At 34.7% G+C, this 21,187-nt stretch overlaps 1 protein-coding gene across 1 annotated transcript in view; it reads left to right on the top strand.

Moving 5' to 3' along the window:
* The window catches only part of LOC144847403 (dynein axonemal heavy chain 5-like), a 96,089-nt gene extending 76,495 nt beyond the window's left edge, over nt 1-19,594 (top strand). The window contains exons 47-72 of the mRNA XM_078703740.1: nt 5,343-5,436; nt 5,709-5,857; nt 6,679-6,833; nt 7,276-7,429; nt 7,560-7,724; nt 8,218-8,406; nt 8,617-8,773; nt 9,132-9,337; nt 9,490-9,780; nt 10,426-10,593; nt 11,167-11,304; nt 11,471-11,598; nt 11,963-12,092; nt 12,396-12,746; nt 13,160-13,378; nt 14,053-14,375; nt 14,662-14,852; nt 15,269-15,576; nt 15,704-15,839; nt 15,925-16,064; nt 16,252-16,611; nt 16,719-16,869; nt 16,965-17,101; nt 17,436-17,567; nt 17,696-18,164; nt 18,352-19,594. Coding sequence (XP_078559866.1) covers nt 5,343-5,436; nt 5,709-5,857; nt 6,679-6,833; nt 7,276-7,429; nt 7,560-7,724; nt 8,218-8,406; nt 8,617-8,773; nt 9,132-9,337; nt 9,490-9,780; nt 10,426-10,593; nt 11,167-11,304; nt 11,471-11,598; nt 11,963-12,092; nt 12,396-12,746; nt 13,160-13,378; nt 14,053-14,375; nt 14,662-14,852; nt 15,269-15,576; nt 15,704-15,839; nt 15,925-16,064; nt 16,252-16,611; nt 16,719-16,869; nt 16,965-17,101; nt 17,436-17,567; nt 17,696-18,164; nt 18,352-18,635 — 5,325 coding nt within the window. The 3' untranslated portion in view covers nt 18,636-19,594. The remainder of the gene's footprint in view (nt 1-5,342; nt 5,437-5,708; nt 5,858-6,678; nt 6,834-7,275; nt 7,430-7,559; nt 7,725-8,217; nt 8,407-8,616; nt 8,774-9,131; nt 9,338-9,489; nt 9,781-10,425; nt 10,594-11,166; nt 11,305-11,470; nt 11,599-11,962; nt 12,093-12,395; nt 12,747-13,159; nt 13,379-14,052; nt 14,376-14,661; nt 14,853-15,268; nt 15,577-15,703; nt 15,840-15,924; nt 16,065-16,251; nt 16,612-16,718; nt 16,870-16,964; nt 17,102-17,435; nt 17,568-17,695; nt 18,165-18,351) is intronic.
* Nucleotides 19,595-21,187: the final 1,593 nt, after the last annotated feature.

Raw genomic sequence — 21,187 nt, 5'->3', positions numbered from 1 at the left:
ATACCAATGTGTAGCACGCAATACTCGTATATGTTCTTTGGTTTAGATTTGAAATACAGTAGAAAAATATTCCTTCTCCTGAATGAAATCCTTTTACAGTCTGATTGATTTTAGTGTTGTTAGTATCTAGAAGAGGAAACTGTGTAATGTTGTGCTTTCCTTGGATCCAACCAATTGTGATGTCATATTGGATGTTGTCATATTTCCTGATGTCACATTTCCTGATGTCACATGATATGTTTACTTCCTCTCCTTCGATGATGTCTTTCATATTGTCACAGTAAAGTTTTACATGCAGTGGTTGATGTTTGCTCCATGTAAGATCTGATGAATGCACCACATAGTGTGAATTACAATCATCTTGGCATGTGTATATTCCTTTTTCTTGACCAAAAGAAATAAAAAATTGACATTCAACCGTGACATCTTTTCCCGGCAATACAACTGTTTTCTGTTCACTTGATGGTGTAATTGTCACAGGTTGTAGGTCTGTGTTTGATTTGTAATAAAAACCTCTTTCAAATTGTACCAACTCTCTAGATGCTCCATGTCTGAATATCAACAGACAAGTCACCAACAGGTTAAATAATTTCAAACTCATCTTTAAAAAACTCTCTGTATTGTTTGTGAAAATCCACCCTTCTACAGTAGTTCCTGATGAAGCCAGAGACTGAAGTGATGTTTGTATTTGTATAAGTTTATATTATAGTAACACAAAAAATAATTTTTAGTTTGAGTTTTGGTTTTTGTTGCTACTGTAATATCGAAACTAATTTTGTGAAGAATAATATTTACATGAACTAACATAGTCATTCTGTCTCTCTATTCTCATTGCATTTTGTAACCTTTTGTTTTCAATCACAGTGTGAAAGGTGACATAGTCATTCTGTCTTTCTGTTCTCATTTCTTGCATTTTGTATCCTTTTGTTTTCATCACAGTGTGAAAGGTGACATAGGAGTCCTATGTTTATTCTTTTGTATGATAATCAATTGAACAGTAAATCTCATTCTTTTCAATTGTTTGCGAAACATTCAAAGTGTCACCAACACTATTTGTGTCATTATTACTTTGATAGTGCACAGCAGGTACATGTGTGATGTGATGTTTCCTCTTTTGTTGTTCATAACAACACACAACAAACACAAGTAAAACTATCAGTATGATGTTACTAGTTACCAGTATTATGATTATTTTATTAGCTGTCATGGTTTCTGGTGGCATGACATCATTAATGCTATCTTGAGATGTTATCATTCTTTCTGTTGTCAAGTCATCTTCAATTGTGAATGCTATCTCATCAGATCTGTTCTGTATTTCAGTACTCACCAGACACTTAACAGTGTTGTTACCAGCTGATAAATTACTAAAGCATCTTTCATCAGTTTCATTGTAATACTGATACTGAGATTCCTCTCCATTCAAACTCCAATTATAAATTATCTTGTCAACAGATCCACCTTCTACATAACACTTGAAGCAATTCTGGTTCACATCAACTTCAGGTGTTTCATACAATCTTTTAACCTCTACCTTTAATTGAGGGTGAACTGTCAATATCAATGTGTAGCACCAAGGTTTGACTAAATTGCTACTAAAAATCATTGCAAAACAGCAGAAAAAGATCCCTTCTCCAGAATAAAAACCTGTCAAAGTCTGATTAATTACAGTGTCAGTATCTGTATGATGAGGCTGTGTGATGTGGTGCGTTCCTTGGATCCAACCAACTGTGACATTAATTTTGATGTTGAATTCATTGATGATGCCACATAAAATGTTTACCTCTTCTCCTTCAATGATGTCTTTGATATCACAATAAGGAGTTACAAAGTTTGGTTGAGGTCTGCTCCATGTTACATCCGATGAATTAATCAAATATTTAAAATTATAATCATCTTGACATGTGTGTATTCCTTTTTGTTGATCAAAAGAAATTAAAAGTTGGCATTTCAATTTTACATCTTTTCCTGGCAATTCAAGCATTTCCTGTTTTCCATTTGATGGAGTAATTGTCACAGGTTGCTTAGTGTATGATTTGTAATAAAACTCCCTTTCAAATTGTACCAACTGCTGTGAAGCTCCATGTCTGAATATCAATAAACAGATCACCAACAGATTAAAGAATTTCAAAGTCATCTTTAACAACCTCTCTGTATTGTTTTTTAAAATCCAACCTCTTAGTTCCTGATGTGGCCAGAGACTGAAGTGATGTTTGTATTTGTATAGTTTTATAATATAGTAACACAAAAAATAATATTTAGTATTTGTGTTTTGTTTTTGTTGCTACTGTAATATCAAAACTAATTTTGTGAAGAATAATATTTACATGAGCTAACATAGTCAGTCTGTCGCTCTTTTTTTCATTGCATTTTGTAACATTTTGTTTCCAATCACAGTGTCAAAGGTAACATAGGAGTCCTATGTTTATTCTTCTGTATGATCATCAACTGAACAGTAAATCTCATTCTTTTCAATGGTTTGCAGAACATTCAAAGTGTCACCAATTGTGTCATTATTACTTTGATGGTGCACAGCAGATACTGGTGTGTTGTGATGTTTCCTCTTTTGTTGTTCATGACAACACACAACAAACACAAGTAAAACTATCAGTATCATGTTACTTGTTACCAGTATTATGATTATTGTATTAGCTGTCATGGTTTCTGTTGGCTCGTCATATTTGATATCTTTAGATGTTGTCGGTCTATCTGTTGTCAAGTCATCTTCAATTGTGAATGTCATCTCATCAGATCTGTTCTGAACATCAGTACTCACCAGACACTTTACAGTGTAGTTACCAACTGGTAAATTACTAAAGCATCTTTCTTCAGGTTCATTGTAATTCTTGAATTCCACTCCATTTAAATTCCAATTATAAATCCTCTTGTCACCAGATCCACCTTCTGCATAGCACTTGAAGCAATTCTGGTTCACATCAACTTTACATGTTTCATATAACCTTTTAACCTCTACCTTCAATTGAGGGTGAACTGGTAATATCAATGTGTAGCACCAAACTGCCTCATAATTAAGTAAAATACAGTAGAAAAATATTCCTTCTCCGGAATGAAATCCTTTTACAGTCTGGTTAATGGTTGTAGTGTTGTCAGTATCTAGAAGATGAAACTGTGTAATGTTGTGTTTTCCTTGGATCCAACCAATTGTGATGTCATATTGAATTTGGTCATATTTCCTGATCATGTCACATGACATGTGTACTTCCTGTCCTTCAATGATGGCTTTCATGTTGTCACAGTAAAGTTTTACATAGAATGATTGACTTCTGCTCTGTGTAACATTTGATGAAAGAACCAAATATTGTAAATTATCATCATCTTGACATGTGTATATTCCATTTTGTTGATCAAAAGAAATCAAAAGTTGGCATTTAACTATGAAATCTTTTCCTGGAAATACAAGCGTGTTCTGTTTACTTGATGGTGTAATTGTCACAGGTTGCTTAGTGTATGATAGGTAATAAAAACCTCTTTCAAATTGTACCAACTCTCTAGATGCTCCATGTCTGAATATCAACAGACAAGTCACCAACAGGTTAAAGAATTTCAAACTCATCTTTAAAAAACTCTCTGTATTGTTTGTGAAAATCCAATCTCTGAGACTGAAGTGATGTTTGTATTTGTATAGGTTTATTATTATATGGAAACACAAATGGAAATACAATATTTAGTATTTGAGTTTTGTTTTTGTTGCTACTGTAATATCGAAACTAATTTTGTGAAGAATAATATTTACATGAGCTAACACAGTCAGTCTTTCTGTCTGTTCTCATTTCTTGCATTTTGTTTTGGTGACATAGGAGTGCTATGTTTATTCTTTTGTATGATCATCAATTGAACAGTAAATCTCATTCTTTTCCTCGGTTTGCGAAACATTGTCACCAACACTAATTGTGTCATTGTTACTTTGATAATGCACAACTGGTACAGGTGTGTTGTGATGTTTCCTCTTTTGTTGTTCATAACAACACACAACAAACACAAGTAAAACTATCAGTATCATGTTACTTGTTGCCAGTATTATGATTATTGTATTAACTGTCATGGTTTCTGTTGGCACGGAACATTTGATATCTTGAGATGTGGTTATTTTGTCTCTTGTCATGACATCTTCAATTGTGAATTCTATCTCATCAGACACTTGACCGGACACTTGACAGTGTAGTCACCAGCTGGTAATTTGCCAAAGCATCTTTCATCAGTTTCATTGTAATTCTTGAATTTCTCTTCATTCAAACTCCAATTATAAATTATCTTGTCACCAGATCCACCTTGTGCATTACATTTGAAGCAATTCTGGTGCACATCAGCTTCATACACTCTTGTGACCTTTACCATTAATTGTGGGTGAACCGCCATAACCAATTGATAACAATTAATGCTATTCTCAAATGAAATACAGTAGAAAAACATCCCTTGTCCAGAATGAAAACCTTTAAGAGTCTGATTAATTGTAATGCTAGTATCTATATGATGCATCTGTATAATGTTGTGATTGCCTTGGACCCAAATAGTTGTTACTTCATACTGGTTGTAATATTGTCTGCCAATCAAGTCACATGATATGTGTACTTCCTCTCCTTCAACGATGTCTCTCATACCGTCACAATAGAGTTTTACACGATCTGGTTGAGATGTGGTCAATTTTACACCCGGTGATGTATAAAGAGTATATTGAAAGTTATCATCATATTGACATGAGTATAGTCCTTGATTAGAACCAAACAAAATGAAAAGTGGACATTTAACTGGTGTCAATTTTCCTGAACGAGTAACATTCTGTCGTTTACTTGATGGTGTGATTGCAATGTTTACCTTACTTGTTGATGAGTACTGAAACTTAGCTGAAAATGCTACCAAACTTCTTGAAGCTCCTCCATGTCTGAATATCAACAAGCAGGTCATCACCAACAGATTAACGATTTTTAAAGTCATCTTTAAAAGCCTTTCTGTATTGTTTGTGAAAATCCACCTTTCTAGTTCCTGATGTGGCCAGAGACTGAAGTGATATTTGTATTTCTATAGGTTTATAATATGAAATAAACACAAAAGAAAATAATTAGTATTTGAGTTTTGGTTTTTGTTGCTAATGGGCTATTTTGTGAAATTAAGTAGGTAATATTTATGGCTTTTCAAGAAATGTACAATTTATAAAATAGCATAATATTTGAATGAAAGTAAAAGGATTGAATAATATACACATTTAACATTGAGAAATTAAACATGGAAAGCAGGGGATAATAAGAAAGAATAATATTTAAATCAGTAAGTGTCTATAAAAACTCCAATAAAGTACAAATTTAAACTGTTTTCTATTGTTTTTAAAGGTTGCAGAGGCAGACCTTGGCACAGCATTAGCAGAGCAAATCCCTGCTGAACCATTCTTTGTTGACTTTCTACGAGATGCTCCTGAAATAACAGGTAAACTTTTTTGTTAAAATTGTTTGTTTATGCCAAATCTATTTTTAATTTCATGGTGTTGCCATCGCTACATTTATTTATCACCATATTAACATAGATTAATAGTAGTTTACTAACTAACATTTTTCATGGCTTTTTACATATAAAATACTAATGTTTTATACCTTTTTTAGATTGTTTTGAAAATTATAATTTATCTGTAGTGAAATAAACTTGACTCATGCAGGATTTGGACCCAGAACTAGTGTAACCTAACTTATTATATTTTGTAGGTGATGAACCCGATGATGCTGACCTAGATGCACCTAAGATATATGAACCAATAGAATCCTATCAACAGTTAAATGACAGGCTGATAGGGTTCATGGCTCAGTACAATGAGACAGTGAGAGGGGGCAAGATGGATTTGGTCTTCTTTAAGGTAATACATATAAGAGTTATCAACCTGTAGCCGTATTCACCAATCACACTTAAGTGAGATATTTCCCTTAAATATTAAGTATTTCACTTGAACTCAATAAATACTTAAGTATTTCCCTTAAATTGTATTCACTTTACATAGAAGATTTTTTTTCTTAGCTTAAGTGTGAATGGTGAATTCAGCCAATGAGTTGTACTAGAAATTACTAAAGGTTACAGCTTATTTAATAACAGTATGTTAGTACAGTACACAGTACAGTATCCCTGTGAAACGAGGGGCAATATGTGTTTTAATGTGACACTTTGCTGGATTCCTAAAGCCTGTTTTCCTGTCGACATTATTCGCGTTGATCGTTAACAGTTCAACGACGATCGTTTGAAAACGATCAAGTTGAAATGATAACGATAGCGTGTACTTTTTCCTGTAAATCGTTAACATTTCAATGTTTACGTAGAAGATCGCCGATTATTGTTAACGATAGCGTCGACAGGAAAACAGGCTTAAGGTGTCCCCTTATAGTGACTCTACTGTTTTTTTTAAATCGATAAGAAAATATGTTCAAGTTTATTATTTATTTTATTTGCTATGAACTATACCATGGGTTAATTTGTTTTAGGTAATTAGGTAATACAGTATTAGGTAAACAATAATGGTTCACTTGGTTGTAGTAGGTGGTAATGGTACAGTTAATACAGGTAATACCTCCCTGGTTACCAGTGCCTGTAAACATTGGTTATGGTTTGGTGGTGGTATATGGTATTTGGTGCTTGATGTGGCGGTGTTGCTAATATCAAATGTACACACATTCTTATTTTCACTAGGACGCTATGGTGCATTTAGTTAAGATCTCTAGGATAATCCGTACACCACGTGGTAATGCTCTGCTAGTTGGTGTTGGTGGTTCTGGTAAGCAGAGCCTAACAAGATTAGCCTCATTCATTGCTGGATACAAGAGCTTTCAAATAACATTGACACGGTTTGTTTTTTAATTATTTTATTTAAACTGCAATAAATTCAGTTCCAAATATTTTACTCCCCTTATCTTATTTTGCAATACATTTTTAACAATACCAATTTGTCTGACCACAATGACGAGGACAATGGACCAATACACCAGGTTACCTCAACATATACATTGGGTTCTTTGTGCACACAAGCCAGATATGTACACTGGACCTCCAGTTTTAAGTCCTTTCAAGAAGACTTATTCTACCACCAGAACTATGGTTGAGGAGGGACTTGAACCGGTGCTATGGCTCGGCTATTCAACCCCACAAACTTATTCAAGTTTACTTGACTTAACCAAGTTTCCATATTTTTAAATAAAAAAATATTATGTCTCCAAGGTGAATTATATGGAAATAAAAATATATTGGGTTTTTTTTTAATTTCTACTCTCATAATTTGTTTTTTCTTAGATCATATAATGTTGCCAACTTGATGGATGATCTAAAGCATCTTTATCGTACGGCAGGTCAACAAGGTCAAGGAATAACGTTCATCTTTACCGATAATGAGATCAAAGATGAAGGATTCTTGGAGTATATGAACAACGTACTAGCATCGGGAGAAGTAAGTAAACAAAACTAAAATTTTGTCCACCAAACATTTAGTATTTTGTCTAATTATTGGTATTTATTGTTTTTAATAAATAATACTTATTGTCATCTTTCTTTTCATAATTAATTTCTTCTTATTTCAGGTTTCAAATTTATTTGCCCGTGATGAAATAGATGAGATCACAGGTGAGCTGATACCAGTTATGAAGAAAGAGTTTCCAAGACGACCGCCGACCAATGAGAATCTTTACGAGTATTTCTTGAGCAGAGTCCGCGCCAACCTACACGTGGTTTTGTGCTTCTCACCTGTAAGTCAATCTCTGGATGTTTTGCTTTATTAAAATCTTGAAGCTGATAAGGTTATCACTATGATTTCCACAAATTAGTAGAGCTGTAGCTTGGTGGTTAACATGCTTGCCTTCCAATCCAGGGTTCAATCCTAACCTAGTGCTAGGGTTGTAACTCATGACTCTTTCAACTCCACTCCCTAAGCCTCAAATGAGACTTTATCTTTATAAGCATGGTAAATTATAGAATAGTTTATCCATTCTGTAATTGGCGAGTTTGTACTCGCTGTTGGATGCGTATGAAATTTTTTTTAAATGGTAGTTCTAGAGTGTTGACAGGATTTGAACCAAGGACCCAAGAATTCTTTTTAACCACTAAGCTACAGCGCCACTATTATAGATTTATGCTCAGGGTTGACAGTCTGGCCAACAGGCACATCAATATCAGTATACGAAAGCCACAATTATTATCAAGATAAATGAGGAAAAACAAATTATGTTCTTATCATGTCAGGTTGGTGAAAAGTTCCGTAGCCGCTCGTTGAAGTTTCCAGGTCTGATCTCTGGCTGTACAATGGATTGGTTCAGCCGATGGCCAAAGGACGCCCTCATAGCCGTGTCGCAACATTTCCTGTCAAGTTTTGAGATTGTTTGCACCGATACTGTCAAACAGAGTGTTGTTAACACTATGGGTGTCTTCCAGGTAATGTTATTTACTAGTTTGACAAAAAAGTGTGCCCCAATATGGTAGTGATATGCTTATATATGGTAGTGATATGACATCATCATGTCCCTATATGGACACATCACATTTTTTGTCACATTAGTTTAATAGTGTAGACAGCTTTAGACCGTTTGCCAGCTGCAAGACATGACAATCAAACAATAATCGTAATTTCATTTTCCAATTTAGGACATGGTTGCAGAATCTTGCATTGATTATTTCCAGCGTTTCCGGCGACAGATGCATGTCACTCCAAAGTCGTACTTATCGTTCATCGACAGCTTCACTCAGGTGTACGCTGAGAAGCTCAAAGCCATTGGTATCCTTGCTAAAAGGATGCAAACTGGTAAGCATCATTTTTAAATAATATTTTATGATTGGTCAACTTAAACACGCGGTTATTGTACAGGAGAAACTTTCCAACACACAAGAAATGTTTTAAAGCTATAGCCAACACCTTTAGAGGGTTGTACACCAGAATTGTATGTATGTACAATTAAGAGATATTAAACTAGATTGTCTGTATGTATGTATTTTATTCTCGGTCCTCAATCTTAACTGGAAACTAAGGAAATTTGGATTAGGCTCTCCACAGACCTACAGCAGCCAGCAGTACAGCGCCTACCAGATCAGCACACCGGGAGACGATCCCCTACTCTTTTCGAATAGTGTACCAAGTTCTTGTAATGTTGTTGTTTTTTTAGGTCTTGCTAAATTAGTGGAAGCTACAAGCTCTGTAAATGAACTGAGCAAAGAACTGGCTGTGAAAGAGAAGGAACTGGCAGTGGCATCCAAGAAGGCAGATGCTGTATTGGCAGAGGTCACTGTTAGTGCTCAGGCGGCTGAAAAGGTCAAGGCACAAGTCCAGAAGGTCAAAGATAAAGCCCAGGCTATTGTAGATGAGATTGAGGTGAGTACACAATTAAATTTTTTTTGTCAATACAACTTGTTTGATACTTATTTGAAATTCTGTCTAAAATGTTATTTATATATATTTTATATATAAAATTTTTTAAAACATGGGAATTTTTTTAAAATTGAGAATTTTACAATTTTGTTTAGGCTGACAAAGCTATAGCTACCGAGAAGCTAGAAGCAGCTAAGCCAGCATTAAGAGAAGCCGATGCAGCCCTCAACACCATCAAGCCAACCCACATCTCAACAGTGCGTAAGTTAGCTAAGCCACCTCATCTCATCATGAGGATTATGGACTGTGTGCTGTTACTGTTCCAGCATAAGATGGACTCACCTTCATTAGACCCGGAGAAGCCTTGCATGAAGCCATGCTGGGGGGAATCATTGAAGCTGATGGGAGGCAGCAATTTCTTGCAAGGACTTCTCTCTTTTCCAAAGGTAACAATTCAATTTAATTCTTTATTAATACATAAAAAAAAATGTGATAAAATTAACATCAAGAAGGTAAACAACAAAACAAACAACATCAAAACTTTCAAAAACAATTATTTCTCCTAAAAAGGGCGGAGTTAACATAATTATTAAGAGGCAAAATCATGCGCGGCCATAAGAAAATGTAATTAATCAAAATAAATAGTTCCCTCTCTAACATTTCTATACAAATCATAACAATAAATCATAGAATAAAATGAGCATTTGAGTACAAAATTAAATTCATCTTCATACTTAGTTAATCATAACATGATTATGTCTTTCAATTCTCTATGATAATTATAAAAAGTGTTATACAAGGATACAAGGAAACTTTATTCATCCCAACTTGGGAAATTGTAGCAAAATAAGGAAATAATGAAGAAAAATTTAATGATTTTTGTAATAGTTGCTTTATTTATGTTGTTTCATGTAATAAGCTGTACGGAGGAAATTCCTCCATACATATTTATGTTATTGCATTGTAAGTGAAGATCGAGAATACTGAACTTAAAATCTCTCTTGCTGTTTTGTTTAAATTAATAATAATTTTAATAAATTAAATTATTTAAATGACATATTCACTGATTTATTCTGTAATACATATTTTAGGATAGTATTAATGAAGAAACAGTAGAACTATTACAACCATATATGGACATGGAAGATTACAACATGGAGGCTGCTAAGAAGTCATGTGGTGATGTAGCTGGTCTCTGTTCCTGGACTAAGGCCATGTCTTTCTTCTACGGCATTAATAAACAAGTGCTGCCATTAAAAGTAAGTTTATGTATCATCATCATTATGCCAAAGAAAAGCAAATTTATTGCAATTGTCTATTGGACAAATAAATATATATCTTAAACCCTTTTTTTATGATGGTGTGAGTACATTGTACAGTACAGTAACAAGAGGTATATACATGTGCAAAAAATATAGAAGTTGTAAAACATACAAAAATCCATGCTAAAACATGCAATAATATGTAACAACTAAACAGACTAACAACCTCCCCCGCCTCAATTAATTTTAATATTGTTTTAAATATATTTTTGGCTTTCCTAATTTTGGTCAGAGTTTTATATTATCATTATAATGACCGTGTCTTTGGAATACTGTTCTTAAACAGATTAGGTATCTCCATACAATTAATTCTTTAAAAACCCAATAAAATCACATCTCTTTTCTGGCATATGACATTAATGGATAAATAAAAGATATCAGATTCTAAATCAGCTACAGTATTTGGTTGCTAGCACCTTGAGCACTTTTAGTGGATATGCACGCTGTATAAATTATTATTATTTATTATCATTATATTTTGGTTATTTATGTAAACTTATGTGTTTGTAGGCAAATCTCATTCTACAAGAAGCACGTCTTGAAAAGGCGATGGAAACATTACGAGAGGCTCAGAGTCAACTCGATGAGAAACAGAAGGAATTAGATGTGGTACAGGCCATGTATGATAGCGCCATCGCAGAAAAACAGGTAAAATGCTTTCATTTTTATAGTTAATTCTTTTATTTGTATTAATTTTTATTTTTTTTAAAAGAACTGACTGACTGAAAAAACTTCACTCTCGTATGTGAACCCGTCTCTGGACATAAATCCCTTTTTTCTGTGACATTATTGGCTAATATTATTTGATTTCTAGGCACTGCTGGATGATGCTGAGAGTTGCCGTAGAAAGATGAACAATGCTACAGCTCTCATTGAAGGTCTGGGAGGTGAAAAGGTTCGTTGGACAGAGGCTAGCAAATCATTTGAAGAGCAAATCAACAGGTAAATAACAACAATGTTGTGAAGTTTGAAATTGATGGGCATAGCTCTACCCCATCTATCCTTGATTCATAGAAAATATCTCTCTCCACTACCAGATAGCATCCCTGAGGAGGAGAGGAACATTTTATCATCATTTTGGCAATCTAGTTATCAGTGGTTTTTCTGTTAGTACTGTACTGTTGTCTCCTTAAACTCTGTCTACACTATCAAACTAGTTTGAAAAAAAAACTGTGATGTGTCCACATTTGGTAATGATATGACATCAGCATGTCCATATATGGGCACATCACATTTTTTTGTCACATAAAGTTTGATAGTGCAGACAGAACTTAAGAATGTAAACATTTGTTATTTTTTATTCCAGACTTGTAGGAGATGTCCTTCTAGCTACTGGGTTCTTGTCCTATTCTGGACCGTTCAATCAGGAATTCCGAGAATTGCTTATCAAGAATTGGAAGAGAGAGATGAATGTCAATAAAATTCCATACAGTGATGTAAGTAGTGGCACTGCAGCTTAGTGGTTAACATGCTTGCCTACAAATCCCAAAGTCCTTGGTTCAAGTTTTGACTGTTTCATATATAGGATTTTTTCATGGTCAAAACATTTCCACTACCTTAAGCCCTGTCTACACTATCAAACAAGTTTGATATGCCCAAATATGGTAGTGATATGACATCATCATGTCTATATATGGGCACATCACTTTTTTTTTCCACATAAAGTTTGATAGTGTAGATAATAATTGGAACTTTTTTTTATTTTAAAATGTTGCTTTATTCATATGTGTTTATTTCAGGACTTAAACATCAGTGGCATGTTGACTGATTCAGCTACAATTGGTGAATGGAATTTGCAAGGCTTACCAAACGACGAGCTGTCAATCCAAAATGGCATCATCGTAACCAAGGGAACACGATTCCCGTTGCTCATAGATCCGCAAGGTCAAGGCAAGACTTGGATTCGCAATCGTGAAAGCGATAATCAGTTACAGGTCACGACGTTGAATCATAAATACTTTAGGACTCATCTTGAAGATAGTTTGTCTTTAGGGCGCCCTCTGTTGATTGAGGATGTTGGCGAAGAGTTAGATCCTGCTTTGGATAATGTACTTGAGAAAAACTTTATAAAATCTGGAAGTACATACAAGGTTGGTTTGTTTAAATAATTTATTTGATAATTATTGTTTGAAACATCAAAAAACTCAACTATACGTGGTGTACTGCAAACTTTATATCAACTTATCCAATAATTGTAATGGTTCAAAATAACATTGTGTTCTTTTTAAAAAAACAGTTAAGCAAACACTGTAAAAGTTGTGTATGCTGTAAATACAATTTGCTTTTCTTAGCTAATTAAAATTTAAGTTAAGATTTATTTATCCATCATGGAGCCTAGACCAACACTGGAGTGTTCCTCTGTTGACTAAGTATATGCATGAAAATGTATATTTTCATGTATTTTTTGTACAGCTTTATATCAATAATGTGTCTCTCCAACAAATATTACAAATGTAGCAAATTGTATTGTGTGTACACCTACATTTCTATGTTACTATTGTAGGTGAAAGTTGGAGACAAAGAAATAGATGTGATGAATGGATTCTGTCTGTACATAACAACCAAGCTGGCCAATCCTGCATACACGCCAGAGGTCAGTGCCAGAACGTCCATCATTGACTTCACAGTCACCATCAAAGGACTTGAAGACCAGTTGCTAGGAATTGTCATCCTGACGGAGAAGAATGAACTGGAAGCTGAAAGAGTCAAACTTATGGAAGAGGTTAGTGAACTTTTGTAATTTGGTTTCTAAAGCTCTGTCTACACTATCAAACTTTATGTGACAAAATGTGATGTGCCCATATATGGACACGATGATGTTATATCAATACCATATTTGGGTATATCACTACCATATTTGGGTATATCACTACCAAATTTGGGCACATCACACTTTTTTTGTCAAACTAGTTTGATAGTGTAGACAGAGCTTAACAGAGTGCAGATTCACATACAGTGACAACCTACAGCTCAGTCACTTCAAATAGGTGTGTTTAGGCTTATTTGATCTACCCACCAATGTTAAGCTCTGTCTACACTAGTTTGACAAAACAAAAGTGTAATGTGCCCAAATATGGTAGTGAAATGGTCAAATATGACATCATCATCTCCATATATGGGCACATCACATTTTGTTGTCGCATAAAGTTTGATAGTGTAGATAGCAACATTAAATTGTATACTACATTAAGGGGCGTGTTCAGACTTATTTATTTACCTGTATAAATTAGTAATCTACCCACCAAAGTTAGCTATAAGTGGTCCATAAAACCAGCTTAGCGGGTAAATAAATAAGCCTGAACAAACCCATGCAATGTTAGTTAAATGTTAGGTTAGGTTCATAGACTTTTTCACAACAAAATTGTTTTATTTATTGATTCTCCTTGTTTTGCACAGGTCACAGCAAACAAGCGCAAGATGCAAGAACTGGAAGATAACCTTCTGTACAGACTAACAAGTACAGAGGGCTCACTAGTAGAGGATGAATCACTCATTGAGGTGCTGAAAGTCACTAAAGAAACGGCTGAAGACGTTAGCGAGAAACTGACGATTGCTGCAGAGACTGAGATACGTATAAACACAGCAAGAGAGGAGTTCAGACCGGTTGCTACTAGAGGAAGTATCCTGTACTTCTTGATAGTAGAAATGAGTATGGTGAACGTTATGTACCAGACGTCTCTTAAACAGTTCCTTGGGATCTTTGACTTATCCATGGCAAAGTAAGTTTATTTGTCTTCATAAATCCCTTTAAAATTGCATAGCAGCAAAACTGTCTGTAAACTCTGGGGTTTTGCATTTGTAAATATCAAAGACTTTGAAATGGCTTGTTTTTTTATATTGTTCCATGCAAGGTAGAAACAGATCTTCTATATCACATATGCACAATTAAGTTTATTCATTTACCATGTAAATACTCTTTTAAGAAGTTTAACTGTCTCTTGAAGTGTTGTGTATATATCTTGACCTCAAATGTTTGTTACATTAAATCTAACCTTTTCTTCGCAGGTCTACAAAAAGCCCCATAACAGCTAAGCGTATCAACAACATAATTGAATACCTGACATATGAATCGTTCCAGTACACAGCCAGAGGGTTGTATGAAAACCACAAGTTCCTATTTACACTCCTGCTTGCGCTCAAGATTGACCTGCAAGGGAAGAAGATCAAACATGAGGAATTTCAAACACTTATCAAAGGTAAGATTCTGTTGTTCCAATGGATTTAAAGTGAATTACTATTACTACTGTGTAGCTATTCTATTCAAAATGTACTTCCAAACCTAAGTGTAAGCCCACTCCGAGATATAAGTCCATCTCCTGAATTTGGAGACATTTGTATGGAAAATTATCTTTCATATTGTGGTTGTTGCATATAATGCCACCAAAGAAGAGGCTGGGCTTATACTGAAATCAGTGCAGTAAAAAAATGTTTTCTTAATCAGGGCCATGTCCAACATGAGGCAGACCATAAATTTTAGATTTTCAACACCCACCCCAATTGCCTCTTTGCCTCGTCTTTTTAACCTCTCAACTTATGGCCGTGTTAATATTTTTCACTGATCATTGTGGATGAAATAAAGTTACAATTTTGATATTTACTCTTGTGACTATAGGTGGTGCTGCTCTAGATTTAAACGCAGTGGAACAAAAGCCCAAGAAATGGATCTCAGACATGACCTGGTTGAACCTGGTCCAGTTGAGTAAACTTCCGCAGTTCTCACAGATCCTCGGTCAGATAGGTCGCAACGACAAAGGCTGGAAAGGTTGGTTTGATGAAGATGCACCAGAAGAGGCCGTGATTCCAGATGGATATTCTGCCTCTCTTGACGTCTTTCGTAAACTGCTGTTGGTGAGGTCGTGGTGTCCGGATCGTACTATTCCTCAGGCTAGGCATTATATTGCAGATTCTATTGGTGTTAAGGTGAGAGAAGCTTTCGTGGTTGAAGCAAAATGGCAAGAATGTTTACTGTAGTGAAGAACAAATTTATTGGTTTCTTAGACCACTAACAATACTAAATTTGTGATACATTTTTTCTTCATTTTTTTAGTTTGCAGAGGGCGTGATTCTGAATATGGAAGAAATGCAGAATGAAAGTACAAAGCGTGTTCCATTGATCTGTTTCCTGTCAATGGGATCTGATCCTACTGAGAACATTGAGAGGCTAGCCAAGAAAATGGGAATCAGTAAGTAATGATGCCATTCAATGTAATAAGTAATATAAAGCTCTGTTTACACTATCTTTCATTGTTCAATGTATTTTGATAATAGGGTGCTCTGCCATCAGCATGGGACAAGGACAGGAAGTGCACGCGAGACGACTTATTTCAGGATGCATGCAAGATGGAGGATGGGCACTCCTCCAAAACTGCCATCTTGGTTTAGATTTCATGGATGAATTACTTGAAACAGTAAGTTCACAGTACAATTAAGATCTATCTAACAAGTGTAAGAATTGCAAGCTATTGCATATGATGCTGTATTATGGATTTTCCTATGATACTGGGTCTATCTAGATACAGTACCGTATCTACCATATTTCTTGGTGTATTTCAATGATATATTACACTGACTCAATATGCTTGTTTTCGCATTAAGGTGTTGAACACAGAGAGTGTCCATGAAGCATTCAGAATCTGGTTAACCACAGAAGTACATCCAAAATTTCCAATCAATCTATTACAATGTTCAATCAAGTTCACAAACGAGCCTCCGCAAGGAATCAAAGCCGGCATCAAGCGCACATATGCCGGCATCACTCAGGAACAGCTAGACATATCCAGTATGCCTCAGTGGCGTCCCATACTCTATGCCGTTGCTTTCCTACATACCACCGTTCAGGAGAGGCGTAAGTTCGGTCCGTTGGGTTGGAATATTCCGTATGAATTCAATCAAGCGGATTTCACAGCAAGCGTTCAGTTTGTTAATAACCATCTAGATGATATGGACCCCAAGAAGGTAAAATAAAATATTTACAATTTGTATTTATATATCATATTAACTTAAGAGCTTAAGAATCTAAGCAGTGGCCTTCCCATTACCTTCAATACTTTTCTCATTACCAGGGCGTATCATGGAATACCGTTCGCTACATGCTTGGTGAAGTGCAGTATGGTGGCCGTGTGACGGACGACTTCGACAAACGTCTTTTGAATACATACGCCAATGTCTGGTTTTCAGAAGAGATGTTCAGTGATAAGTTTAAATTCTACAAAGGTAAATAATTATACTAATAAATCATTTTTTACCTTTTTGTGACCACTAACCACTGTCAAATATATAATTATAATGTTAAAATTGTCTTTATTTAGGATATACAATTCCAAAGTGCCGTACCATAGATGAATATCGTGGAGCAATTGAAAACATCCCATTAGTTGACACACCAGAGGCGTTCGGTCTCCATCCCAACGCTGATATTACTTACCAAACAAACATGGCTACAGAAGTAAGTGAGCAGTACATCACGATTAAGTTCTGGTTGGAAAAACAGTTGAGCTTCCCCTGCAGTGGTGGTACTATTTGCACAGTAGAAAGGATGACCCTCTCTCAAGCTCTGTCTACACTATCGAACTTTATGTGACAAAAAATGTGATGTGCCCATATATTGATATGATGATGTAATATCACTACCATATTTGGGCACATCTCACTTTTTTTGTCTAACTAGTTTGATAGTGCAGACAGAGCTTTAACCCTGTGTTTGAAAAAAATAGTCTGCAGTAAAAATTTAAATGTATACTTATTATGGACATTTAGGAACATCTCTCATTTTCTTCTAGGTTCTTGATACCATTGTGAACATTCAGCCTAAAGACAGTGCAGGAGGTGGAGGAGAGACACGTGAGGCTACAGTGTACAGACTAGCCAATGAGATGCTGGAAAAACTACCGGAGAACTACAACATGTTTGATGTAACCATTCCTCTTACAATAACAATTAAAAATACTTATATTTATTATACTTAAACATTTATTATTAGTTATAATTCAATGTTAATTAGTATATGTGTATTTCAACCATTTAACTGTTTCCTTACTAGGTGAAAGCACGTCTGCAGAAAATGGGACACCTCCAACCATTGAATATCTTTTTACGACAAGAGGTCGACAGAATGCAAAAGGTCATAATAGCAGTACGCAGCACTCTTAACGACCTCAAACTCGCAATTGATGGTACCATCATCATGAGTGAAAACCTGCGTGACGCCCTCGACAACATGTACGATGCCAGGGTACCAGCATTATGGCGCAAGATCTCCTGGGATTCTACCACTCTCGGCTTCTGGTTTACGGAGTTGATTGAAAGGAATCTTCAGTTTTACAGCTGGGTGTTTGAGGGTCGTCCAAATGTGTTCTGGATGACTGGGTTCTTTAATCCTCAAGGATTTCTGACGGCTATGAGGCAGGAGATCACTAGAGCTCACAAAGGATGGGCTTTGGATAGTGTGGTGCTCCATAATGATATGACTAAATTCCTGAAGGAAGATATTAGTACGCCTCCAAATGAAGGTACACAAACACAGCTTAAAGCGTAATAAAAAGTAGCAACATATTTATACTTAACTCTTATAATTGGTTTGTTCAAAAACATTAAATTGCACCACTTTTACATCTAAATCGTTTTTCCAACTTACTTATGAAAACAATGATATATGAATAATTTAAATAATAAAATATATTTTGGTTTTATTTTTAGGTGTTTATATTTACGGTCTTTTCCTTGACGGTGCTGGCTGGGATCGACGTAACTGCAAACTCGTTGAACCGCAGCCAAAAGTATTATTCACACCGCTTCCCGTGGCTCACGTGTACGCCATTAACCAAGTTGGAGGCAAGGATCCAAGACTGTATGAATGCCCAGTTTACAAGAAACCTCAACGAACGGACCTGACGTACATATTCCCGCTGTATTTGAAGACCGTCCAACATCCAGATCATTGGATTTTGAGAGGTGTCGCCCTCCTATGCGACACAAAATAATTTGTTTAATTCCAGACAAAGAAGTGTTGTCTTCCCAAATTGTTTTATTCATATTTGTTATCTTAAATACATACATTGTTTATTTTCTTAATTTTTTTTTTCATTGATGAATTTTCTAAGATTTACCAAATAGGTGCATATATTATTTTTAATTGCCTGATATTTGTTTTTTCTGTTTTTGCTACACACTTGCGCAATATATTACCTATATACTTTTTACTTTATATATTATGAAAACGGTGACCTTAAAAATTAAAGAGTTTATACTTACATGGATAAACTATTATAAAACATTAAAGTGTTAAGCACCCCTTGAAAATAATAGAACAGTCCACTCACCTAAACTTTACCAATTGTTATGTATGATCTTTACAGAGTAAACCAAATAAAATATTGGACCAAAGTAGATAAGATAAAAATAATATTTTTTAGTGGAATTTGCTGTGAAATATATATAGGTATTTATGTATATCATTTTTATTTTTAAATCATTATATATAATAATAATCAAGTGATTGAGTGTACTGCAGTAATAATACAGTATATTAGTTTGGAGTGTTTTTGACTTATTACACAGGTCACTTTAGGTGATACAGATTAGGATTATAATAGACCTTTCTAAATTATAATAAAACACAATATAGATAATACAATGCAACAAAATATATGATGGTAGTGAAGGAAAGAATCCGTCCAAATGTACTAACTTTATAGCAATTTACATTAATAATGAATAATAATTAAAAAGTCCAAATAAACTATATTAATTCAGCCTACACAAATATTGTTTTTTTCTGTTTATTGAGTTTTGTGAATTTTAAATAACATAAGTTCTTGGGAATGTAACACTCGTCGAACCCCATGACGCTAGGTTGTATCAACTGAAAAAGAGGTATTTGTATTCGATTCCCACGTGCATTGTTAAAAGTAATGTAATTTTGATGACGTTATCATGAAAGGGGAATCCCCGTACGGTTTATCGTTGAGCTCCTATTGTTCAATTGTAGATAGCGCCCTCATTTGGTTCCTGAAAGATTGGCTCTCAGTGGGCCTCCTACGTCACAAATCCGCTTCGTGGAATGCACGACTGTTGCAGTAGGCGATTATTATTATCGAATCATTACAGATTATTAACACATTATGTTTTCCAGAAAATGTACAATTTGATGAATTTAATTGACAGTAAATAGAAACGAGAGATCCTGAATTCATTTTAACAGCCTCCGTTTAACCGTGTTCTACGAAAAATAATTATTTTCTCAATCTCATCTCTGTCGAGATTTTCAAACATACAAATTGACTGTCTGGGTTTTAAATATTGTAGGTCTGTTATTGAGGTATTTTATGGCAAATGTTCTTATGGTATAATTGTGTCCAAAAAATGGTCAGCAAAACAAAATTAATGTGCCTTCTATATAGGCCCTATAAGGTAGGCCTATAGGGTCTCAAACGGAGAATTTTAGGCCTATTGGTGGTGTGATATTTATTGGTTGTATGTAGTAGGCTAGACTTGCCCCAAGTCTGTATTTATTGTCTTTTTTATTTATTTTTTATTTCGATTTTTGTCTGAAGCTCAAGTAGTATTCGTATGAAACGCCAAAATATTTATCTTTTTACTAAAATTGAGTCAAAACTCAGTCTGAAACCCAGACTAGTAGTAGGCCTATAAATTAATGAGATATAGTGTGTATTATACTATTGTGTATGCCTACAAGCTATAAAAACAGCGTTGTTTTTTAATTTAAACATATTTAATACAAAATTCAATCATGCCGATGATACGTTACTAAAGTGCTAACATTGATAATTGAACAGTAGACCTGTCTATTACTAACACTCTAAAAACAATGATTTATGTGCGCTGAAAATATCAAATGATTTTTTTAATAGATAGACTTGCGTAAGTTAGTTCACTTCAAGTTTAAGCATCACGTGATGCTAACTGCATGTTAAATGCATTTTATCAGGAAATTACATTGAAAGTCAAAAGTTCAATCTTGGATACATTTCAATAATGTTAGCCTTATTTGATGGCCTTTATTAAAAATGATAGGACTAATTTAAAATGATTTATCCAAATCGTACGCACTAAAGCCCTGCTACACTATCAAACTTTATGTGACAAAAAAATGTGATGTGCCCATATATGGACATGATGATGTCATATCACTACCATATTTGGGCATGTCACTACCATATTTGGGCACATCATACCTTTTTTGGGTCAAACTAGTTTGATAGTGTAGACAGAGCTTTAGTATATTTTGGTAATCGAATTAACACATTTATAATTATGTTTATTCTGGGTTTTTTTTAAAACATATATTTATTTGTGGGGGTTTTCACATGGTTGGTTTGTCTTAAAGTAGGCCTACCTGTCTGAGGCGTAAAATACCGAAACTAAAAATACTTTAGTCTAGTGATGAATCGGTAAGTATAATGTTAAGTAAAAGCAATACTAGAGAAAGTGCGTAGGCCTAGTACGTGATACGCGTATAGCAACGATTATACAAATTAGCAGGGTATGTTTAGTACTGTATAATATTACGTGA

This window comes from Antedon bifida, chromosome 7, assembly GCF_963402885.1.
Source record: "Antedon bifida chromosome 7, ecAntBifi1.1, whole genome shotgun sequence".
NCBI classification, from domain to species: domain Eukaryota; kingdom Metazoa; phylum Echinodermata; class Crinoidea; order Comatulida; family Antedonidae; genus Antedon; species Antedon bifida.
Note: the sequence above shows the minus strand (reverse complement) of the source record. Positions and strands in the feature narration are given on the sequence as shown.